Source organism: Centropristis striata, chromosome 1, assembly GCF_030273125.1.
Source record: "Centropristis striata isolate RG_2023a ecotype Rhode Island chromosome 1, C.striata_1.0, whole genome shotgun sequence".
In the NCBI taxonomy this organism is placed as follows: Eukaryota; Metazoa; Chordata; class Actinopteri; order Perciformes; family Serranidae; genus Centropristis; species Centropristis striata.
Genome location: NC_081517.1, coordinates 27,067,035 through 27,091,844, shown reverse-complemented (window position 1 = coordinate 27,091,844; position 24,810 = coordinate 27,067,035). Strand labels below are relative to the sequence as shown.

At 38.8% G+C, this 24,810-nt stretch overlaps 2 protein-coding genes across 4 annotated transcripts; both read left to right on the top strand.

Moving 5' to 3' along the window:
• The first annotated feature begins 263 nt into the window (after positions 1 to 263).
• Positions 264 to 8,734, top strand: stra6l (STRA6-like). Its single transcript, XM_059336834.1, has 18 exons — positions 264 to 519; positions 2,836 to 2,908; positions 3,043 to 3,143; positions 3,591 to 3,721; positions 3,829 to 3,949; positions 4,074 to 4,119; positions 4,309 to 4,434; positions 4,675 to 4,748; positions 5,138 to 5,246; positions 5,366 to 5,519; positions 5,677 to 5,752; positions 5,894 to 5,975; positions 6,461 to 6,509; positions 7,117 to 7,234; positions 7,319 to 7,438; positions 7,596 to 7,759; positions 8,061 to 8,204; positions 8,328 to 8,734. Exons 1-18 carry the CDS (start codon positions 491 to 493, stop codon positions 8,561 to 8,563), a joined length of 1,953 nt encoding a protein of 650 aa, XP_059192817.1. The 5' UTR covers positions 264 to 490; the 3' UTR covers positions 8,564 to 8,734.
• A 1,946-nt stretch (positions 8,735 to 10,680) lies between these two features.
• Positions 10,681 to 24,313, top strand: LOC131974483 (tudor domain-containing protein 7A-like). 3 transcript variants are annotated; one of them, XM_059336807.1, is made up of 22 exons: positions 10,681 to 10,961; positions 12,570 to 12,788; positions 12,981 to 13,125; positions 13,244 to 13,358; positions 13,612 to 13,719; positions 13,976 to 14,013; positions 15,159 to 15,199; positions 15,720 to 15,890; positions 16,125 to 16,913; positions 17,126 to 17,322; positions 17,884 to 18,076; positions 18,312 to 18,423; positions 18,618 to 18,829; positions 19,127 to 19,261; positions 19,914 to 19,997; positions 20,078 to 20,212; positions 20,321 to 20,431; positions 20,990 to 21,149; positions 21,402 to 21,571; positions 21,992 to 22,185; positions 22,805 to 22,965; positions 23,336 to 24,313. In XM_059336807.1, the coding sequence occupies exons 2-22, from the start codon at positions 12,585 to 12,587 to the stop codon at positions 23,557 to 23,559; spliced, it is 3,699 nt and encodes a 1,232-aa protein (XP_059192790.1). In that variant the 5' UTR covers positions 10,681 to 10,961; positions 12,570 to 12,584; the 3' UTR covers positions 23,560 to 24,313. The 3 variants fall into 3 exon arrangements, with proteins under 3 accessions (XP_059192790.1, XP_059192798.1, XP_059192805.1); XM_059336815.1 differs by lacking the exon at positions 10,681 to 10,961 and adding an exon at positions 11,140 to 11,424; XM_059336822.1 differs by lacking the exon at positions 10,681 to 10,961 and having other exon boundaries at positions 12,647 to 12,783.
• The last annotated feature ends 497 nt before the right edge of the window (positions 24,314 to 24,810 follow it).

The window sequence follows — 24,810 nt, the reverse complement described above, 5'->3', positions numbered from 1 at the left end:
ATCCAAATCAACTCTACATAGAAGCCTGGACCATGGTAATAGGGCGACAAAAAAAAAAAATCAAGAGGTAGCTAATAAATGGGAAAGGGTAAAAGAAAAGGAATGAAGGTTAATGTAATTTTAAAACATTCCTCTGTAAAGTGAAGGCTGGAGGTGAATGATCTGCTGGTTATCTCTGTTGGGGAGCAAAATGTTTACAATCCTGATACTGATTAACACAGTGGTCAATAATGTTCGGCTGTGTGTGTGATGAGGACAAACGGAGCAACGGAGCGTGAGCAAATGCATCGGGGAAAGAAGCACAAGGCAGCATGCTGAAAGAGAGATTAAAGATGTACAGAGACATCATTCCTGAGGTCAAAGGTCAAATGTGTGAGTCACATGGTTGAAACCAGGAAACAGAAGTGCTGTCAATCCAGTCACTTCCTACATCTGTACAGTGGAGAAGGAACAAGGCTTTTTGGACTTCAGTGAGCTGACAGACTTATCAATGATGATAAGAAACCAGGTGGAACATGCGTAAGTAGCAAATACAAGCTTTATCATACTGTTACTTTACTATCAGCTGTTAGCCGTCATGGGAAAGTCACGCCGAGTTTAGGTTTAACAACCTGATTGTAACTGTTTCGAGCAACAATAAACCTGAACCTGAGATAACTGAGGTGTTACGAACTCATCATGTGAACTACTAATGGTTTTTAACCTTGTTTGATTAGTTCAGGTTTGTTTTGTTTTGTCTGTGGTGGAAAAGTAATCTTATCAATATGTGCCTGTAAAAAGACACTTTTATATATAATTTATGTCTACCATTGCACTACCTGTACATATTTTTCACCAACCTGACCAACCTTGTGAATATTTTTTCTAATGTCTTCTTTTGATATTTTTAATATTCTGTATTTGTATTCTGTATTTTTTTTTAGTCAAATTCCTAGTATGTGCTCATGTACCTGGCCAATAAAGATGATTCTGATTCTGAATAAACATTTAAAAAAGGGGGGGGAATGAGTAGAAATACTCCATTACAAGTTAAAAAAGAAAAACATGCTCATTATTACAGCATCTTGTATATCAAATCGTGATCATGGATACGTTTATGTTGCAGCTGGTAATAGTGGGGCTTGCTTTTTACTGCCAGCTAGTAAAGTCTAACCTGTATCCATAATAATAATAAATCAGTATGTCTGATTGTGAGTTTGCAGAGTAACTAGAAACTTAAGTTATCAAATAATTGTAGTGGAGTGGAAAGTGCAATATTTGACACTGCAATGTGGAGTAGAAATATGAAGCATAAAATGGACTTTCTCAAGTCAAGTACTCAGAGGCAGAATCAGCTTTATTGGATAGATATGTACGGAAGAGGGGGGAAAATTAATTATGCACCTCGAGAAATGACGAGAATAAAGAAAAAATACAGTGTTGAGAAAAAAGTATTTAATTTATATAAAAATAAACCTTTTGAGTTCAGTAAAGTAGACTGCAAGCTAAAATCTGATTTTCCTCAATACATCTAATATAAGTCTAAAAAATTCACATAAATTACATAAAAACTGATTTTGCCAAAATAGCTCATTTATGTGTTGGGGGGGATTTTAGTACTACTACACCCTTAAATATTGTGGTTATTGCTCATTTCATTGCATTGATGAAAATCAGGTTGTAGCTACCAGTCTACCTGTTTGGATAGATGTGGCGTTTCTCTAAAACAATGTTCCTCTGATAACGTATTGACACGGGAACAACTAATCTGTGAATATCTTTCCAACTTTACTGAACACAAAAAGTTAACTTTATTCTCATTTTGACTTTTTTCTCGAGCTGCATAATGAAAAAAAAATCCTAATTTTTTTTCTCCTACCTGGCCCAAATCCTCTTATATTAATATGAGTACACATGCAGGAGTTTTTATTACTTACAGTGTACATTCACAGAAAAAGAAATAAGGATAAGCATTTGCATGTATATATAAATGTATACAGGCAGACATGCTGTGTGGGCCTGGTGCCTTCCTGATCTGAATGTTCTACCACTGAATGTGGTATAGAGGTGTGAGAGATCCAATCTCAGTTGTGTCTCTTATTCATTTTGAACACATTCACTCCTGTAATTACAGATGTCCACTTGTGATCAGATCACTAAGGATGCATGTTAATACCAAGTGTGAACGGAGCCTCAGATAGGAGGCAGACACATCGTCTAGACCTGGAGACTTTATGATCTTCTGTCTTTGAGCTGACACATCTCACATCCTGAATGCAGGGGGGTCAGTGGGCAGGACGTCACCCCTGGCAGGGGGTATAGATAGTTGTTTGATGTCTGAGTCGTAGCATGTGAGAGGTGTTAATGTGGTTTTATCAAACCTGAAGTAAAACACATTCAGGTTGTCGGCCAGTTGATGATCATTACAAAGTGTGTGGGGGGTCTCCTTTCAATTTCTCAGTGTTGTTCCTCTTTTCTTTTGTCACTTTTCTGGTTGTTCTGGAGTCTGTCCCCACTTTTTTCGGCTTCCTCCTCGGCCTGACAAATCTGAGATTTGCTGTGAACCTGGTTTTATTGTTGGATGTGTGTAAGGTTTTAATCAGCACCAAAGTCCTCAGAAAATAAACAAAATCTGATGTACAGTGTCAGTGAGTTCATCCAGGTCTGCAGCTGAAGCATTAAAAATACTCCAATCATCGCAGTACTCACAACTGTAGTTGAGTAAATGTTGTACTTAGTGACATTTTAACACTAAATTAAGTCGATCACATTAATTTCTGTTTAGTTGTCTTTCATTTCTCTCCCATCCTGCTTCATGTCAGTTACATCCTGTTTGTATCATAACTGTTTCTCCAGGGTCTCCAAAGTTCAGGACTGTCAGAGTGAAATCTCTATGGAGCTCTTTCTGCACCTTTCACTCATACCAGCAGTAAGAGTTCCATCTATTTAACCTGGAATATGATTTTTTTTTACTGGTGAACTCCAGAAAGGATGATATAGTAATCATTTTTTTAAAAACGATCCCTGTCCTGTGATGAACATATATCTCTAAAATGACTCCAGGTGGTGATTGTGGGGGTGCTCTCCTTCCTTCAGAAGAGAGTCACAAGACTTGGCATCGACCACAGACTGCCCTTCCTGAGGGGACGTTTTGCCATTGTGGTGTAAGTCAACAGCAGCAACAACTGTGAACGCCAAGAGTGAAATTAACTAAAATCTGTTTTAATATTGCAGCTAAAGTATTTAAAATTCAGCACTACAATTGTTACTGCTAACAGCCTTTATTATGTAAAGTATGTACTACTTCTTCTTGATATACAGTCATGGAAAAAATGATTAGACCCTTGTTTTCTTCAATTTTTTGTTCATTTTAATGCCTGTTACAACGAAAGGTACATTTGTTTGGACAAATATAATGATAACAACAAAAATAGCTCATTAGAGTTTAATTTCAGAGCTTATATCTAGCCATTTTCCATGGTTTTCTTGATAATAACCAAAATCATTATCAAGAAAACCATGGAATCTTATCCATGTCTGTATATCAGGTTACATTAAGTAACCACATCTGCAAAATGGCTTTGTGTGTTAATGCTATTATTGTGTCCCAGGCCTTTGGACACTATAGGCAGCCTCAGTAACCGTTGGTCCTATGGGTTTGCATTTGGTGCCGTGTCCTCCAGCGTCCTGCTGCTCTTCTCTGAGCAATACATCCCCTTCACTGTCCCGCCCTGGGCACGAGGTACTCCCGCGGTTTTCTATTGTTATCCAGGCTCTATATTCAAACCTGTTGACCTTCCAGATACAAGAATTTAACACGTTGACTGATAGGATGTTTCCTTTCCCCAGTTATAGTATATCTCGTTGGAGCTTTAGAGGTGGGACTGGTCTACTTCCCTTTCTTTGCCTGTCTGTCCACTCCTTTCAGAGGGGCTGGGGCACTCCTGGGAATATTCTACTCTCTGTCCTGGTAAAAAGTCATTCATGTTAAAATAATTAGGGCTGTGGATTGGCAGATGAGTGTGTTGATATGCAGGTGACTTCATTTTAATATCCTTACAAAACACACACGTCTCAATGCTTGCTCCTTTTAGGATCATTGTGACAGTCTGGGATACATTCACCTGTCCCAGTGGTAAGGTAGGTGAGTACTAAACCCATTATCACAGCTAGTATAAATGTAATGTGCCTGTTAAAGTGAGGATCCCAGCACAGAACTACACTTTAGTAAATTATACTCTACACAACATTCAGTTATTAATAGTTGCCTGTTGCTATTAAGTAAATACACCATGGCAATATTTGAATGAACGTGTTTTTGGTTTAAAGATTCTGGGGAAATACCAGAAGTTGATTATCCAGTGGCCCTGCATCCTCTCCCTCATCTTCTTATTGGGACGATTCGTCTACATGCTGGTTAAAGCTGTTCGGATACATGTGCAAGAGGAACAGGAGGTCAGCATGCCTAATGTGTAAAAGCATTGAAATTATTCTTTTTGACTATTTTCCCCATGGGTAAAACCCAGAGATCTACAGACTACATAAGATTTTACGTCACATTTAGTAAGAAAAATATTGTTTTCTGTTGCATTTTACACTTCCCTCCAGTAGGGTCTGCAGTAATTAACGGTTTCTTCCTGAATTTTCTGAATAATAAACTCTTTATGACTATAATTGTGCTGAATCTGCTGCCAGGACCCTGAGGAGCTGAATGATCAGCACCAGGTGCAGCATGTTAAGAGACTGCTGAGGAAAACGCCTGAACACAGGTAGCATGCACATGTGCACCAGTGCTGCTTTCAAGTGTCTCTTGTACAACTGGGGATTCTCAGTTTAATTCTTTGTAAAGGGATGCACTTTTTTCTTCATGCTTTAAATATTTCACCAAAAAATGAGAATACTTTAAAATATAACAAAACAGATATCTGTTTCAATACCTTTCACTCACCCACTATTTATAATTAATTTACTTAAATATAAATACATTTTCTAGGCGTGTGTAGTTACAGTCGCAGAATTTAGATAACAATTGTAGGCAGCATACAGTCATGCCAGGTCGTCATTGTAAATAAGAATTTGTTCTTAATTAACTCACCTGGTTAAATCAATAAAATAAATACAGTTATGATATCACACACTTCTCCGTTTGGTGTTGCAGGAAGCCCCTAAGCTGGTTCCAGAGCAGATGGTATGAGTGGGACCCTTACTTCAAATTCCCCAACAGGATCATCGGCACTGTCATTATATCCCTTATAGGCCTGTATACGGTACAGCAACACATCTGTTATGTTGTAAAATCAAATGTGTTATGAATACACTTTATCTTGTCACACAAACAGTGTATATCTGCTGTAAGAGATCGTTTATCTGTTTATGATTTCTCTAGATGACCCTGGCAGACTATAGTCTCAGTAATGTGGCTTTTGACCAAGTGGACAGGTGGAAGAATACACTGAAACATCTGGTTACTTCCTGTAACCAGACTGAAGCTCTGGGAGCCATGATACCACAGCTGGAGGAATTTATCGACGTGGCTAGAAGTGAGTTGCTGCTTCCCTCTGAAGAGTCAGTGTGATTGATGCTCCATTCAGGTGTATGGTGAACGTCAGACAAGTGTCTGAGCATTTCTGAAGAAAAGCTAAAAACGAACTGGTACACAGATGTCTGAAAAATGAAACTAAGTTGTTGTTATTCCAGAGTCTTGGCTCGCTACCACCATCTTTGCTAGTCTCAATTCTGTAGCCTACTGCTTCCATGTGTTGGCATGTTACAGGTAAGAGAAATACACAGTATGTGATGAAATTTTATGATAAATCCCAAAAAAGTAAATAAACTGATTTAATATGATGAATATTCCTAACCAGTCATCACAAAATAAATAGTAGATGAGTGACATGGTGTCCTGTTGCCATAGAAAACACTTGAAGAGGCTGTGGAGAGGACAGAAGGGTTTTCTTCCTGACAAGTTTCACAAGCCTAACTCTGCTGTCAGCGTAGTGAGTCACACACACACACACACACACACACACACACACACACACACACATACACACACACACACACACGCACACACACACGCACACACACACACACACACACACACACACACACACACACACACACACACACACACACACAGTACTCCAGATGGCAGAGTAAATCAGATTCGAGCTTGGCACCTAAGATTCAAAAACCAGCATTCACAGTTTGACACTGGCTCTAGTTTAACTGTTTCCACATCATGATGTGCGTGTCACAGTGTATGATCGATATTTTTTGTCAAATTTGTTCCTCATATTGTAAACCATATGGCCACTGCACCCTACCAGCTGGCTCTACCAGACACATATATTTGCAAATGTCAGAAATATTTCAGTGTGTGTCTAAGTGTGCCTTAGAGTGTTTCAAATATGTAGAGCATGCTTATTTGGCTTCTTATTTTATTGCATTTAAAACAAGTTTTCTCTTTAAATTTTCATAGGCTTCCATTGCAAGATACTCTGGTTGGCAAATCGCTTTTACACTGTGGGGTAAGGTTTTCATCTGCTGAAATACGTGAAGAACTGACACGTACTACATGCTTTTAAAACAGAAACAGGTTCATGAACACATCATGGGACTGACCACAAATGTGTCCCCTTCCTGGTTCTCAAAAGTGAGACTTTTCCAAAAGTATGGGGTCAGATAATCAAGGAAAGTATCTTACAACAGGGAGCTTTCAGCAATAACCAACTTTTCATGGTTGCGGTTAGTATTTTCAAAAAGTTTTAGGGGGATCGGTCCGAAAAATCTACTTGTAATTATGAGAATTTTAAAAATAATCCAGCTAAACTCCAATAATTTGTATCAAATCTCAAACCAACATGTCAGCAAAACCTTAGACGCTTTCTTTTTTCTATGAAATTGGTTTGCCGAGAAACTTCTTACTCAACCGTTAGATTTGTTGATGGTGGAAATGTTAAAATCTCTTTGCGTGTATTGAACCCTTGTGCAGAAAATAATAGTTTTGAGAATGAAATAGAAAGATGATAAAACAACAGCAGCATAGTCCCACTATGAGTAAAATTTGGAGATAAGCAACATTAATATAGAGAGATTGCATTAAATATTTGTATGTCATCTGTATTTTCTCTTTAGGCTACCTGATTGTCCATTTCGTCCACTTCCTGTTTGCTCTGCTGTTGGTCTATGGGCTGGTTATTCCTATACAGCATGGGAGAGCGCTGAGCATGCTCAGCAACCTGGGGATTGCACTGTAAGGCTGATGGTGGCATACAAATGGATGGTGAGATTGACAGATAGACACATTGCTTTATTTATTTTGTCCTGTGTCTCTCAGTCTGAGCATCGGTCTGGTCATCGCCCTGGTGATTCTCCAGGTTGTTCTGGTTCAGATCTTCTTCCTTCAGGACAAACTGTCACCGACCGATAAACAAAAACCTCTGGCTCTCAACAATAGGTGGGCACACAGTATTTCATTACCGATGTTATATAATCGTGGACTATATTATTTTTTATTTGCAAGGAAACACTGACTTCTGAAAAGGGACAGTACCAAAATTAAATAATTACTAAATCTGTAGCTTGAAATAACAGTTTCTCTTCCCCATCTTCAGGAAGGCGTTCCACTGCTTCAACTACTTCTTCTTTTTCTACAACGTGGTGATGGGAATCAGCAACTGCATAATGAGGTTGCTGTGCAGCATTGTAACAGGGACATGGCTGGTGTCCCGCATAGACCGAACCATTATGCAGAGAGGATATGAAAACATGGACGCTGGTGAGCTTAACTTCCACCAAGACAAAATGTAATATAAATTCAAGTCACATATAATGTCACAGTCAAACCTTTATTTCTTTTCATGTAGTTGTAGATAAGAGACAAAATATTAATATATTATCATTTGATGGTGGTGTAGAAGGATCATATTATTTTCATCCTTCCTTCAAGGCTTTTTTCTTCCAGGAGATGGTAGCATTTCACAAACCATCAGAGGAGATTTTTAAAAGTCATGTATGTTGAGTGCTATTTTTACACATGTGGTGCATGGCTCTAACAGTATTTTTTTTGCATGTTGCAGGCTACAGCACTTGGATTGGGATGATCTTTGCTGACCACTATCATAACAATCCAGCCATGGTGTGTTTCTGCCAGCTGCTGGTCTCCAACACATTGGAGAGACACACTGCGTCTGCATACTCCACATTCAGCAATGTGCCGCCTGGTATGTGTGTGTGTGTGTGTGTGTGTGTGTGTGTGTTTAGCTCCTTTTTCATCATGTTGTTTGTTCATCATCGACTGTTTTTTCTTCTTCTTTACAGTTGATTAACTTCTAACTTTTTTCCAGAACTTCTGGTGAACAGCCGGGCCAGGAGGCGTTGGATGCTATGTTATACGTTACTGAGGAACCCTCATCTGATCCTGCTCAGGAAGCATCACCTCTCATCACTACACACATCATCATCCTCTCCCCAGTCAGACACAGTAGTGCAGGCTTGCGTCATGGCTTCTCAAACACAGAGCCGCCAAGCAGAGTCCGAGTTGCCACCAGAGATCACAATCACACCAGCAGAAGACTGTTAAAGAAACATTTCCATAGATTGTGAACAAGATGCATGTATGTATGTATGTATGAATGTATGTATGTATGTATGTATGTATGTATGTATGTATGAATGTATGTATGTATGTATGTATGTATGTATGTATGTATGTATGAATGTATGTATGTATGTATGTATGAATGTATGAATGTATGTATGTATGTATGTATGAATGTATGTATGTATGTATGTATGTATGTATGTATGTATGTATGAATGTATGTATGTATGAATGTATGTATGTATGTATGTATGTATGAATGTATGTATGTATGTATGTATGAATGTATGAATGTATGTATGTATGTATGTATGTATGTATGTATGAATGTATGAATGTATGTATGTATGTATGTATGAATGTATGTATGTATGTATGTATGTATGTATGTATGTATGAATGAATGTATGTATGTATGAATGTATGTATGTATGTATGTATGTATGAATGTATGTATGTATGTATGTATGTATGTATGAATGTATGTATGTATGTATGTATGTATGTATGTATGAATGTATGTATGTATGTATGTATGTATGTATGTATGTATGTATGTATGAATGTATGAATGTATGTATGTATGTATGTATGAATGTATGTATGTATGTATGTATGTATGTATGTATGAATGTATGTATGTATGAATGTATGTATGTATGTATGTATGTATGAATGTATGTATGTATGTATGTATGAATGTATGAATGTATGTATGTATGTATGTATGTATGTATGTATGAATGTATGTATGTATGTATGTATCTTCAGTTATTTACTAATGTTGGATCTGTACCACAGATTGACTGTATGGGTTAAGATTATGGGTTTTAATAAGTGTGTTGTTGTCTGTATGTAAGATTTTATTCAGTTTTGTCTACAGAGATATCTGTTAATACCATGATCAGACCCCAAAGCATCTGCTGCAGAATTACAGCATGATAACATAAAGTTTTAACTAAAAACCTTTGTACATAGTCAAAATAATCATGACGCATCTCTCCTAAAAATGGATGTGGTGCACTAAAACAAGCCATTTTCTGCTATACACCACACAGCCAGTCTAGATTTTTTTGTGAAGTGAGGCCTGTTATACATATTTATGCATATCTGTTGTATATTGTCAATAATCATTTGGTGGCACTTCATCATACATCTGTCCTGAAAATGAGCCTTTCTCTACTTTGTATTTTAATTCGTAAATATGTGGTTGCTACTCAAAACCAATGCTTTTAGTTGAAAATAAAAACAAGACAATTAAACTGTATCGGTGTGACTCACATAAACAGAGCCGAGGTTATTTTAATCCATGTTTGAAAATGTGCTTTAGGTAGCTATTATAATGTCACCCTTAAAATAATCACCTAACTCATTTTTTCAAGTTTTGCAGGAAACATAAAAAACCAAAAGTGTAACATATGACATTTATTGATCATTTCACTCAAAAAGGATGTAACAAAGGATGGCTATTAGCATAGTGATAACACTGTGTGTAAATTATGTAACTTAAGAGAAATAAATGACTTAGGCTATTTTTTGAACATGCCTTTGTGACTTAAGCAAGATATGGTAACACTTTATTTTGAAGGTGTCTTCATATGAGTCATACAAGCCTGTCAGAAACATGACATGACAAGTATCATGAGCATTAATGTTACTTCAAAGTGTCATTAATGTTCATGACACATGTCATGTTTATGACACGCTCATGTCACTCTTATGTAGACACCTTTGAGTAAAGTGTTACCAATATTAGTGTCAACAATAAAACACTGGTAACCTTACTGATAACTAAACAATCTCCCTCTAGCTCTTCTTTGCAGAGTTCTTATCTGATGCCTATGAATGTGGCAAATAGTCAAAGAAGTGATGATCTTAAAGGGGTAAAATCACATGATCTGATCAACTGAGGATGTAGGCGATTTTACCATAGGTGGCCGGCGTCATGAGGAGATGATTTAGGCAAAAAAAAAAAAATAATTTGACAAATAATGACATAGGCGATTATTTTAACAGTGTGACGATAAGTATGGTCCGCCTACCTTTGAATTGTAAGATTTCCGACAGTACTTAAAAGCAGCACACTTTCGCAGCTAAACGAATTATCCAACGACCGTTTTCTTCAAGACTGACTTGTTGATCACATAAAAAAATAATGTATTCAGCAAGTTAAAGACAGATCAGATTACTGTGAGCGCTGTATTTGTTAAGCATAATAGAATCATGATAAAGTTAGACTAAAATGACGGACGAACCGGCAGTGACCTTTGAACTTGTGGGCGTGAATTTGTGAGACTGATGATGATTTTGAACGCGGCGACACGGAACACATCTCGGCAGTTTGGCTCATTTTGGATTGTTAAAATTAACGCTGCAGGTAATGTAAAAACTCTTTGTCAGTCATTAAACTTCAGCTTGTGTACAGTGGAAATTTGCCCTGGCTGGTCTGTAAAGGTTTGAGTACTTAACGGGTCAAAATATCAAACTTTATTTACCGCTAACTGAAAAGAAACAATTAGCAGTTAGCCGTTAGCTAGCGCCCACATTGCCAACAGCCGCTGTCGGACCTCACCGGCTAAAGAGTCTGATATTCGATCTTCAGCGTTTCATGCTTCACTGCGATAGGGCCTACTTGTTAGTACCTGGAAAAAATTAACGCCTTGTGGTTGTAGACAAACCCAGTCTTGCATTATTAACGTTGCTGCCTAGTAAATGCATGTGTTTGTTGCCTGAGAACCTAAAATCTTATGTGTTAACGAGCTGGATCAGTACGTTTAATGTCTTGGAACTCGTTTCGACGCTGACCGCTGGTTGTGCTTAAAGAGGAACTCTTTGTTATTGTAAGTTGCGCAAATTGTCCTTAAATGTTTGCTCTTGCTATATATATTGGTGTTAAACAAGAAAACTATTTTTTTGGCCAATCATCTATATAAATTCTACAAAGAAAAACGAATTCAGTGCTTTTACTTTAAAATAGCAGTTTTTCATGTAGTGCATTACTTAGTGAGTGTTTGTCATTATGCGTCCTCAGTTTTCTTTGTAAATTGAATCATTCGTTCCAAGTAATATTCACTAAACCAGTTCATTGGCTTAATTAGTTGATATTTCCAAGTAAAGTGTAATAGAAGGACATCAGTGAATCTGCAATTTACTTGTGTATTTTCATATAAGATAAGTGGTTCTGTTAGATAAATATTACTTAGAAACAGCCTGAGTACATTTACATTTACATTTAGTCATTTAGCAGACGCTTTTATCCAAAGCGACTTACAGAAAGAGTAAAAGCAAACAATCAAGGTATAGTGCAATAAGAGCTATTAGTGCATCAATAAGTGCTAGTGACAATTCTTTTAGGAGTAGAACTATCGTGTGGTCTAGGAGAGAAGATGCTCTCTGAAGAGATGGGTCTTCAGGAGTTTTTTAAAGGTAGAGAGGGACGCCCCTGCTCTGGTAGGAACTGGCAGTGTGTTCCACCAGCGGGGAACAAGAAGTGCAAAGAGTCTGGATTGTCTTGGACCAACGGGGGGCAGAGCCAGGCGCCGTTCATTGGAAGAGCGCAACGGTCGTGAGGTAGCATATGTCTGAATCAGGGCGTTCAGGTAGGTAGGAGCCGTACCGGAGACAACTTTGTAGGCCAGCATTAGAGATTTGAATTAGATGCGGGCTGCAACAGGTAGCCAGTGGAGCTCAATGAGAAGCGGAGTGACATGTGACCTTTTTGGCTGGTTGTAGACCAGGCGCGACCAGCATTAAATCGAGCTTGGTTTAATCTCTGGAAACATTTTTGGAGTAAGTTGGAGCCTATGATTCAATATTACTTTAAAGGAGAACATGTTTTTTCTACGGCTTAGGAAAGTTCAATCAGTTTTTGTGAACATGAGATAATCTCAGTCTGAAGCTGCTCCAGACACAATGAATGGGGAGACAGATATTTTGTACCTACATAATGTTTGTTGTCTTTTTTTTTTCACCCGTTTCTTTTTAGTGTGAAGCTACCAGGATGGCAGACAGCGAGTCCATCAAAAAAATGTTGCGGTCTGTCCTTATGTCCAGCAAGACTGGCGTGTCTATAAGCACCCTCCAGTCAGACTACAGGTCACTGTGCGGAGAGAGCATCCCGCTGAAGAAGCTGGGTTACTCAAAACTGGAGGACTACCTTGCGAGCATCCCTTCTGTAGTCCGTCTGGAGTACCGCATGGGTGAGGTGAGGGCTATTTTATTTATTTACCCAGGTTTGGGTTGTTAATTTATTTCTCTACTGTCAGTTAGCACCAGCACATAAATGAAGCTCTCTGTTAAAGGCTGTTTATCAACTTTTGCCAAATTTCTATGCAGTGTGCTGACTTTTTAATAGCACTTCATGAATTTATAACAATCCAGTTAATTTGCCTTGTAGGTGAAATGCTTTGCTGCAGTGTCTCAGGAGACAGCCCACATTGCCGAGCTGGTGGCCAAGCAGAAAAACTCCAAGAAATCTGGTCGCTCCCAATTTGTTAACTGCAAAATGAGATTCAAACCTTCCAACCCATACATGCTCAACGGTAGGAGACACATGCTTCTTAAATCAGGGAAATATTTTTTGTTTATAAAGACAAAGGATGTATTCCTTCTTTTTTTTAAATTTACCATATCCTGTTATCACTCATTCCATGCATTCAGTGAGGCCAAGGTCCTCTCTCCGGCAACCCTCAGCTGGCGGTACCTCTAACTGGCCAGTAAACCGCCCTCAGTCCCACGGTGGGTACAGAGGCTTCAGTGCCGCAGGAGACTACAGGTAAATAACACTTTTCATCAAGAAATGTTGAGCCATCATTTGCAACATTGTCGATAGAAATAATGGCCCAGCAAACACACAGCAGCCCTATTTAATTGATGTCAGTTTGTGGAACCCAAGTGGTGTTTGCTATCTATAATTGGTCATTCATGCTTTAAGGTATGTAATCAAATTTATTCTTCAGTCTGTGCATCATTTTATGTGAATTTCACAAGAAATAAACACATTTTCTCGTGTTCTCCCCTAACATCAGGCAGATGTACCAGAGGTTCAGCTCTGTCACCCCTGTCCAACACAGACAACCATCTACTCCTCAACCGGCTCCTCGACCAGCTGTAAAACAGTGTTTAATGCCCGCCAGGTGAACATACACATGTGGACAAACCTTATCTAGCTGAACCTGGTTCTTTTATATGCAGTAATTATTGCAGACAATTATACATTTTCAATGTATAAATCCAAATTAGAATACTCTGTATGCTAACAAAACTTTTTGGCGGAAAAAATGGGCCACTAAACAAAACTTTCTTAGATTATTAATGTATCAAGAACCACAGCAAGACATATGTGTTGCATTACAGTACATTGTGCTAAAGAGACTGCTATATTTCCAACAGGAAAGAGAAGACATTGGCAAACCATGAGAAGCCTAAAGGTATGTGGGGCCTTCTTGAACTGTATCCTTATCAGTTTTACAGCATTCAACTGATTCCTTTTGAATAAAATCCAGTTTCCAATAATTACTTTATCCCATTTAGGCCTAAATCGCTTGGAAAAATACCTGTAAAACCTATGGCTGATTTTAAAATTACCCCCTTAAACCTGAAGTTTTTCTGGAAATTCAACAGAAGTGTCAACGCCTACTAAATAATTGATTTTTCAGCCTCAGTAGCAGATAGAAATTAAATTCAAAAAGTATTTGAGAGCTTATACCTGTTATATCTGAGCTCCCTCTGCTACAGTCGTCTTCCACCATGATTTCAAAGTTCTGGAAAAGTCCAATGTTGCATTGCGACACTCCCACATGTATTCTGATGCATTTCATTGGCCAAGAGACCGAAAATAGGTGGAAAAAACTACAAATACTACAAAACGACGTATCCGTTTTCCCGGCTTTAATAGTAGAATAACGCAACAGCGCCCCCGGTTTTAATGGTGGAAATGCGGTAATGCTTTAGTTATTAGTTATTTAGTTAGTTATTTGAAGAACAAGCTGATATTTTTGGTCAATGGTCAAATTATTACAATGTATTCTAAATGTCATATTCAATGTTTGACCCAATTTTTGTTTTGTGTTTTTTGATGCATTTCCATACAAAAGATATCTGCCCCTGATTCCAAGACAACTCTCTCTATTGTGAATCTGGCAACACAGAGTGCTAACACCTCTGTTTGACCACTTTGCCAACATCTTAGTACTGGTTTTTTCAAAAAAAAAATTTATACAAGTGGTGGATCACACAGGGTCAAAATAAACAAATTATCTGAAATTGTGCCTTCTATAGCTAATATCAAGTGATTGATAATGATTCGTAATGGTCCAGCTGATCATACTGTCCCATCACTGTCAGAAGAGGTTTATTTTTGGGGATTTAAAGATACATTTAAGACCTTTGCCTTTCCCTGCGAGAGTAACTGCATATGAATCCATAATATCAACATTGGATAACACCGCCAAAACAGAAATCAGTTTATGTTATACAGATTAACCAACAACCTGCATAATCAATGTGCTGCATTATATTTACAGGTATCAGCTCTTGTTAACCGTTCCTTCTTCATTTGTACAATATTTCACAGAGAAGCCTCCTGAGCAAGTCTCCAGACCCGGCCTATCGCAGGTACAGAATTAACTTTCTCTTTGCTCACTGTGTCTCATTTTTAGCCAAAATAAGATGACAGCCTGCATAAGAGTTGCAGTGCATTGCATTTTGTGTTGTCCTAATTACATCCCTCACAAAATTGCTTATGCAAATGGTTCAGACGAGATCAAAGGGTAAATCCTAATTGAATAGCATGGCCCTACTGCTCTGTATTTAAAGGAAGAAGCAGGCTGTACTTGCCTATTTTATATTTAGGTTGTTAAAATAATATGTGTATTGTTTTTTAAATATATTTTAAAAATATTTTTTTGGGGAAAAAATGGAAATAAGTTTTAATTTTTGAGAATTCTGTGTTTATGGATGTCTGACCCATGCCTCACCCCAATCACTGATGTCACAGCAGTTGTTTTCCATCAACTCCTAATAAGTTGATTTTGGACTATGTTGATTTCTGTTTTTTATTTTCTTTGGGGAAAAAAACTCACTCAGAAAAAGCTAAAAAAAAACTTTATTAATCACTTGAAATCTCCCACTGCAGTCTGGTGTGTATGACATGGAGCTGGAGCAGAGCAGAATAACTCAGCTCCTGAAGAAGTACTGCAGTGGATTATGGCTGTCGAAACTGTCAGGGGTCTACGGTGACATGTTCAGTCAGAAGCTCCACCCTCAGGTGCTCATAGATATGGAAAAGTGGACACACATTGCTATGGTGAGTCAGTAACTTTTATTTGTACAATTAATAAGTATACCAAACAAACAAAGCAGGTTTAGTCAATCCTTCAGAGTTAAATGTTTAAAGGCCTGTATAGACTTTCTCATGTAGTTGATAAAAGTAGGTTTTAGATTTAAATTAAAAATGTTTTCCAAGTGGACTTTGAGGTTCCATATATATAGTTCAACAGGAATTTCTAAGTTAAAACCTCTGCTTGTCTAACCTTTGCAGTTGGAGCAACCTTCCAGCACCAACCGAGCTGACCGCCTAATCTACCCTCCTCTACCTCCTAAGCCTTGTATTGTCCCTCGAAGTGGCAACACCAACACGTCTACAACATCACCCACCAGTTCAACCGCCACCACACCACTTTCTTCACGTCCCTCAACACCCGAGCAGCCTAACACTCCAGTGTGTCCTCCCCCTGTACCTAAACCTAGAGTTTCCTCCAAAAGCCCCTTGGCTAAACCCACCTTCATTTTCCCTCCACAACCTGTTGCTCCCTATTCAGGCAAGCTGTCTTCAGTCACATTGCGCAGCCCTGCCCGCAACCCAGCTCTTGCTCCACAGCTGCCCCCCTATGTTAATCTTGCAGTTAATGCCAATGGTGGATGTAAAGAAAATCACAACTTGTCTGCAACCACCCTCCGCCACAACCAAAACACTCCCCCCTTAACCCCTACCTTCACTTGCCCTGCACCAACCAATGCTCCTCCATCACCCTGCTCCCTCCAACCTGGCCCTGAAATTTTACCCCTTTTAAAGATCGCCTTCTCCCCTGGCTCTGCTCCTGCCCCTTGTCCTCCCTCAAAACTTTCTGCTGCTGTTGTGCCAGTTGAGGTGCGACAGAGAATAAAGGAGCTTCTGTCCATGTACAGTCAAGGTCTGTGGGCCCATGCTGTGCCAAAACTCTTTATGGACACATACAAGACCCCGTTCCCTGAACATGTTCTGGACAACTTGTCTCTTTTGCTGGATATATGCAATGTTGAGTACCCGATCCCCAATGACAAGAATAAGGCAAGTGGATGACATGACACATACCTTAACACACTTAACACAATGTACATATGAAGTAATTTCTTTATTGGTGTAAAGTCTTAATGCTTATTGTGTCTACTGACACTTTGAATTCCTTACAATTCATGCAGTATCCTTCCTGCTTACCTCTTTGTCTTAAAAAAATTGCATCTATTGATGTGTTTGTCGTTGATATCACTTGCTTTGGTCAGGCCATCCTGTATTACTCCAGCAGAGCAGACATGGAAGCCACAAACGGGCAAGAAAGCCAGCCGAGCAGAGGCCATCCCCTTCCCTCTGGTCTGGAGGTTTCTGGTCCTGTAGTTCCTCCATGTCTGGTTCTTCCCTCTGAGCAGTACCCCTCTGTGTTGATTACTGAAGCCAAGAGCAGCAATGCTGTCACTGTAAGGTAAGACACACATTATTCTTGCAGACAAGAGTATATCGTTCTGAAGCTAAAAACGCCAGCTGAAAAGTCTTAACTCTCTTTTTTTTTTTTTGTGAGCTTCTGTAACACCTGCTAGTTTTTCCTTGATCTGTTTCTCAAACTATGCTGGCTCCTCGAATTTAAGGGAATCAGGACACTATTTTTTAGAAAACATATTTTTGATCTTTCTGACCTGCAACACCAGGTACTGTAGTACACACACTGTGTGATATAATAGAAATGCAGCACACCTTAATCCATTATGTCAGCATTGTGCTAAAATATATCATTACACTTTATAATTTTGTATATTTTCGAGCTAATAATTACATTAATCATGTTCGCGACATCTCCTTCTGTCCCTTAGTATTTCTACACAACTAGCAACACTAACAGGCTCACTGGGATGTGCTGTTTAAAGATGATGCATAAAAATATAATATCAGCAACCACCCCTGTTTCCTTTGTTGCTTTGTTAATCGAGGTTACAGTCTATGAAGACTACCTTGTACAGACTGAAAGAAAGTTCCTTTTTCTGTTCAGGTATGTGGGTCAGAACTACTCCAATGCCCAGGAGGCTATGGAGGAGGCCATGAGTGCTTTGTACAACCACAGCTCCACCAACCACACTCTGTCTAAACCTGTCGCTGGTCAGCTGGTGGCAGTCAGAGGAGAGGATGGAGAGGAGCTGGCAAGAGCTCAAGTCATGGAGGTTTTGGCCCCTGACAAGGTCAAGGTAGGTCATTTTTGCTGTTGTCTTCAGTTAGCTGTCAAGCTGTTTTACTAAAACAATCCCGGGAAATTATCAGGGGTTTAATACTTTTTTAGCACTTTGTGATGTACTTGCTTTAGAAATGTAGTGTTTAAGCTCCTGACATAGGACACATGGGTATTTTAAGCTTGGCAATCATTAGCTACTGAGTTAGTCTGCAGCAATAGAGCTTTTGTCAGCCTGTCTCTCTGTTTGCCAGGTTTACTATGTGGACTATGGCTTCTCTGTGGAAACCAGTGGGACTAATCTGCTGAAGCTGCACCAGAACTTCCTCTCTCTGCCCTTCCAGGCTATCACTGTTAGACTCGCAGGTAAATAATGGATAAGGAAATGACTTGGGAACTGTTTTTTTTTAATGTGACTGATGTAGATAAAACGCATACAAATCGATTAAACATTTACACTGGCCAATGGATGTACAACATAAGTCAGGGGTCACTAATAAGACTTCTTCTCTGTCCTTCCTCTCTCTAATACCCATCCCTCTTTATTTTCTTTCTTCCAGGTCTAGAGGCATTCAGCTCCCATCCTCTGGTGCTCTCTTCTTTGGACAAGATGGCAGTGGGAAAGATTCTGCTGATGGAGACATTAGAGCCATGTCAACAGAATGAGACGCCTGTGGCAGTGCTGTATGACACTTCGCAGGATGAAGACATCAACATCAACTCCACCTGCCTGAAAGCTCTCCAGGACATGACCATGAGCAACCCTCTGACTGTAAGGATGGTTTCTAGTGTGATGGATAAGATTAACGAGAGCACTCTCTTAGAATAGCGTTTTTGCATGTATTTAACAAACGTATGAATGTGTCAAGGGTCAATCTCTCATTTTTAAATGTCTCATACAGGACAGCTCAGCTCTACCAGTGAGTGGTGCTGTTGCACTGTTTTGCCTGTGTTATGGGATTTATAGGGCTGTCATTTAGGAATTAAAACCAGCAGCTGGTCAGTCATGATTGTTAGGTTATATTGACCGTCCTGTATCCTTTATCATTAATCTTTCTGTTGCCTGTAGGTAAATGCTACCTATCCGGATGTGTGTGTCACCAACGTGTGTGCAGATGGTATCATCTACTGCCAGCTGCCCTGCAGAGGAACCGCAAGACTAAGCAAGTTACTGGAAGAAACTGAGACGTTCTTCATCTCCCAGGTTAACAAGACCTTCATCTGCCTCAGCACAATAGTGTTGTGGGCTGTTGACACAGAGAGAGGCTGTTTCATCTCAAGATAATGTACAGGTTTATATAAAACATTGAAAAATTATATTTTAATAATAAATACGTGTGGGTAAAGGGACTTTACGTGTGGGTATTGCAACATTTTCAATAAAATGCAACCAATGCAATGTATATAGTCCAGGTAGCTGCAGCTTATTTTTAGACCATGGCCCTTGTTAGGCTTTTAAGTAAAACGTAAAACCCATAATACAAGCATACAATTGGAAATAAAAAAACATAACAAACAGCCTCTGCAGATGACCTCTACAAACAGTATTTCAAACAATAAAGACTGAATATCAATTTTCCAAGCCCAAAGTGCTTTATAAAAACATGTAAGATAGGATGTACACCTTGTGTAAGAGCTGCAGTAGTGCTGGTTGAAGGTGCGGAAAAAAGGTTTACAGTCATTGAGATATGATGTGATGAAATATTAGAAGTCGGAGTAAATAAACACGAAATCACAAACTCAACACTGTTGCCACTCATCTTTAGAACTCTCTTGATTCCATATCCATCTGTCTTTAGGTGGCTGCTGATCAGTCATATGGTCATCATAATAATCTTTGCAATTCTTTCTATTAGATGACATCTGAGTCTCTGGTGTCCAGACCCTTCAGTGGCAAACTGTGTCTAGCTCGCTACAAAGGAATGTGGTCCAGAGCAGAAGTAAGGACAGAATCATTAAAATGTGTTTCATTCAAAAGCTTAACTGGCACTCACTCACATGTTGTTTCTCTTGTTTTTAGGTCATAAACATGTACGGCAACAGAGTGATTGAGATCCTCTTCATTGACTTGGGAGTCCCAGCTACTGTAGAGGTCACTGATCTGAGAGAGATCCCCCCTCTTTTCCTCAAAAACTTCATCATCATCCCACCACTGGTTAGTTAGAATTTTCTAACCATTTGCTAATGTAAATCTGTCTAAAAGTTGTTATCTGATGTAGGTTTTTGTAACACATGTAAAATGAATAGTTGTTGTTTTTTTCAGGCTGTCAAATGCCGCCTTGCTGACATCACAGTTCCAGAGGGAGACTGGAGCCCAGAGGCCGTTCTATGGATGAAGGAGGCTCTCCTGGGATCTGAAGACTGTAAAATGAAGGTAGCATAACATTTAACACATATCTGAGTTCAACTTTGCTCATATTTGTCCTGTATTTCCCACAATAATTGCTACTGCAAGACAAACATTCAATAAATATGACAGGAAACTACACTTTATAAGGTACATTTGTACTCCTGCTTGTTGTTGCAAATTCCAGGCAATCATCTGACAGCATGCAGATATAATCTGGAGGTTCAGTTTTTGTTCAGACCAAGCATGAGAGTGGAGAAGAAATGTGACTGACCACATTAGATCGATTGAACATATTTTATTGCTAAATGCTACAGACTTTGTTGCCGTCTAGGTGGATCCCTTTATGCCCTCAGTCTGCTTATCTTCTAATTTAATGGAGGATAATATGCCATGGCATAAAGCACACATAGTCTCAAATTTGTTTCACCATCATGACATTAGTCGGTGTACTCCAATGGGCTCCACAGTCACCAGTCTCAGTCCAGTGCTTGAAGCACAAGAAGTGTATGGTATAAAGTCACGGTCAACTGAAGTTCTGTCTAATTTTGGACATTTGTGTCTTGTTTTGTTTTTTCATTTTAGATCTTGAAATTAGACCAGCACAAAGGGGACTCACTGGTCTATATGTACCTCTTCATTGGTGCTGACAGTCAGGAGCTGGACAAGAGCATCAACCATAAGCTGGCCCAGTCAGAGTTGTGGCAGAAACTCTCAACACACAACAACGGCAGTGGGGATATAGGTAATACTACACAAGACATCAAACTCAAAGTCCATGCTGGGTCTGACAGCATTTGTATACATTGACTATTCTGGTCAAACTTTGAACAACAAACAAACTTTTTAAATGTGTTCCACTATGTTAAGTGATTAGAGAGTGAGACATTTTTGTTGTTTTTTATTTGTATGTAGGATCATTGAGTATAGGGTTAAGTGCTGACTCAGGTTTAATTTGAGTATGTTTTGCATATATCTGTATTTTCCAAATTCCCAGGTATCAGTTCTCTTGTGGAGAAGCTGACTCTGAGCAGCCTGGTCCCAATTCCCATTGCCAAGGCCTCAACCCAACCTCTGCATGGAACAGGGGACTCATCTTCTCCAGATGCGACCACCAGTAGTGGGATGCAGTCACTTCCGATGCCTCCCCGACTGGAGATCCCCCAGGTGTGACAAACTCAGTCTTTATGTAAAGAAACAGGTGTAAATTTGGATATCATGGTTTGAATTCAGGCTACTAAAATCAGTTATCATCAAATGTCAGCTTATACAGTATTTATTTGCAGGTCTCCACTGTCACCAGATTCTAAACTGGCAATTATTTTTTTTGTACTAGATTGGTGTCAGATATTAAAGTTATAGTTGTATAATGCACAAAAAATGTAAAGAACATTTTACAGTTTATGGTCAAATATGCCCTCACATAGTTCATTCAACCATGGCAGAATACTATTTACTCTTTGACATGTATCTGGATTTAAAATAAGAAATAGAAAGAACCTCAGAATGCCTTCATTGGCCAGTTTACAACATTTTTTTTAACAAAGCCAAGTGGTAATCAGCGTTTTCCTCCCCTTCTGCTTCCAGCCTGGTCAGAATATGGATGTGTTTGTGCCAGTGGCCTGCCACCCTGGTTACTTCGTGCTGCAGGCATGGCAGGACCTGCATAAGCTGGTGGTGTTGATGGGGGAAATGATCCTCTACTATAACCAGACGCAGAAGACAAACTCAGCCCCACACATCCAGAAAGGAGAGGTCTACGCCGCCAAACTAGACAAGAAGTGGGTGATTAATGTGTTTGCACTTGATACACAGCTAAAGCGTAAATAACTGATGTCTGAGATGTGATTATGATGACATGAAACATTATCAAATTGTCATTTTGTAGACCTTAAGTCAAGAACATGATAGAAATCTCACATTTAAACCACACAAGCTCTACGGTTGATACATCAATCTGGACCAAGATATTGATTTTTATGATCAACGATCCAATATTATCAAAGCAAATCGGATAAATATCATCTTTGAGACACCTTTATTTTGAAATTCCCATTTTATCTTTTTTCTTTTTTTTTTAGTAATTCATTATTTTTTAAATTATTAAAATCACTTAAATATTTTTTCATTTAAATGTCTGGAAGAGCTTGGCAATAAAATAGTCTAATTATATTTTAGTTGCTTTTTGTGAGTTGATATAAATGTAACGGAAACTGTTATATGGCTTGTGATATTTTCTCTAACCTCCAACCCAAACATGCATTATCTAGAATACTGCCCTTGTACTGGTTGTGTGTATCTCAGATATTGCGGGAGATCAGTTCTCTATTTTGTGCCATTTTGTAAATGTAAAAACCAGCGGTTGCTATTGTCTGATGGCTGATGCATGCTTCTACCCAGCTGGCACCGTGTTCAGGTGAAGGGGATTCTGGCCAACGGGTTGGTTTCAGTCTTCGAGTTGGACTACGGCAAACACGAGTTAGTCCGCAATACTCTCCTCAGGCCTCTGATACAGGAGTTCCGACAGCTGCCCTTTCAGGCCATTACTGCAAAACTTGCAGGTGAGTAAGATCATCATCCTCTTAGTGGCTTTACTGGGCAATATGTATTAAAGCAGTGTTATTTTATATGTAACAGAGTAAAACAGTTCCAATTTAAAATGATCTATGTTTAGTTTAAGGAATAAGTAATTACATTTTAGCTGTAAGATTAAAATTCTATCTGAAAATAAAGGTAAATAAAATATATATTTCTGTTGTAGTCCCATGGAAAGTTCCACCTTGAATATTCCCGAAATCTTGCAACTAACAAATGTTTTCATTGTCAGTAAATCAGCCATTAGACTACAATTAATCGATTCCCATCTTGGTAACACAAGTTGGAGCATCTTGGGTTTTCAGTCAGATTGCTAATAGCGAGTTTGTTCTGCAGGCTTGACAGAGCACCAGTGGTCAGAGGAGGCATCCATGCTATTCAGGAACCAAGTGGAGGGTCGAGCACTGGTAGCCCAGGTGGAGAGTGTGTCGGAGGTTAAAGGTGAGATAGTTGACCGCAGGTTGACAGTTTACCTGGTGGACACTACAGTGGAGGACAGGGACCTTTGGATTCACAGCACCATGGCCAACATTGGTGGTGAGCTGTCTTCGGCAGCCTAGGATGTCTTCTCATGCACGTTGGTAAATTAACCAGCAGCAAGCTGACTGTTTAAGTCCAACAACAGTTCTTCTACTGGTTCTTTTCATTTTCTAAAACAATGGTGAAAGTGCTCACCGAACTTTGGAAGCCAAGAGTCACTTTCTCTGCCTTTGGTTCATTTTCAGCGTTCTGGATTTCTCCCATTCAAAGACTTTATTAAAGTTTTCCTTTTTAATTTTTGGGTCATAGTTCATGGCCATGGTCACTTGTGACGGGAAATGTTTCTATAAGAAGATCATTTTTTTCTGAATTTAAGGACTGAAAAAAATGACGAAAATGATGGAAGACATCCAACACCATCAAATGGTACACTGACAAGTAATCATTGTGAAACTAGCTCACTTTAATTCATCTAAACGTTCTTTCAAGTTCAGTCACCTGTGTTGCATGTTTTTGTGTTATTTATTTCTCTATTTCCCATCTAATTCGTTTTTTTGTTGCTTTGCCTTATGCATGCAATGGTGTGGCTCATTTTGCACTTAATTTTGACTGTATATATTTAAGCTTTTACATTAATACAAAGTAAATGACCTTACTGCTTTAATCTTCATAGGAGTTAAGACTTCACTGATGGGACCATCTTGTTTAATCTTGTTTGATATTTCTGGTGTTGTTTAAACATGACAAGTTGTTCAAAAGGATTTGTTCAAATAAAATACATTTTGATTGATATTTGCCATCCTAGCAGGATAATAAAGGCTATTTCACCTCACACTTTATTTCAGTGGTCACTCATCCTAAAAGAGCAGCTCAAATTGTCAAATACTAAATGTGAAATCTAACTGGAGTATATTTATCGGCCATATTTGCAGCATAAGATGGGGATGTAGCCTGCAGCTTAACAATCTCTTCAGGCCTCGAGCAGATACAGCTGTGGAACATTTGACCAGCCACAACTTAAATCATAAGCTAATAAAACATAAAATGATGGCAGTTTTTATCAAAGAGGTCAAAGGTCAACTTGACTGTGACAAGTTATGCAAAAACACTTTTCTGGTCATTATTCAATGGCTTGTGTCATAACATTCATAACATAACAGCTACAACATAAGATGCTGCATTTACACTTATTCATGAGTATATAGATTCTTAAAAGATGTATTGTTTAAAGATATAGCATTTCTCTGCCAACATACCTTTTGATCCCTGTCCAATGTTTGTATAAGTCTGTTAGCTTAGCACAAAGACTGGAAACAGGATAACAGCGAGCA

What these genes read in the sequence shown, in the direction of transcription:
- stra6l (XM_059336834.1), top strand. Translation starts at nt 491, where the DNA reads ATGATGATAAGAAACCAGGTGGAACATGC. An exon ending in ACCTTTCACTCATACCAGCA is followed by an intron (nt 2,909 to 3,042) that starts GTAAGAGTTCCA and finishes AAATGACTCCAG; the next exon opens with GTGGTGATTGTGGGGGTGCT. An exon ending in ATGTGCAAGAGGAACAGGAG is followed by an intron (nt 4,435 to 4,674) that starts GTCAGCATGCCT and finishes ATCTGCTGCCAG; the next exon opens with GACCCTGAGGAGCTGAATGA.
- LOC131974483 (XM_059336807.1), top strand. Translation starts at nt 12,585, where the DNA reads ATGGCAGACAGCGAGTCCATCAAAAAAATGTTGCGGTCTGTCCTTATG. An exon ending in AGTGCCGCAGGAGACTACAG is followed by an intron (nt 13,359 to 13,611) that starts GTAAATAACACT and finishes CCCTAACATCAG; the next exon opens with GCAGATGTACCAGAGGTTCA. An exon ending in CCCGACTGGAGATCCCCCAG is followed by an intron (nt 21,572 to 21,991) that starts GTGTGACAAACT and finishes TTCTGCTTCCAG; the next exon opens with CCTGGTCAGAATATGGATGT.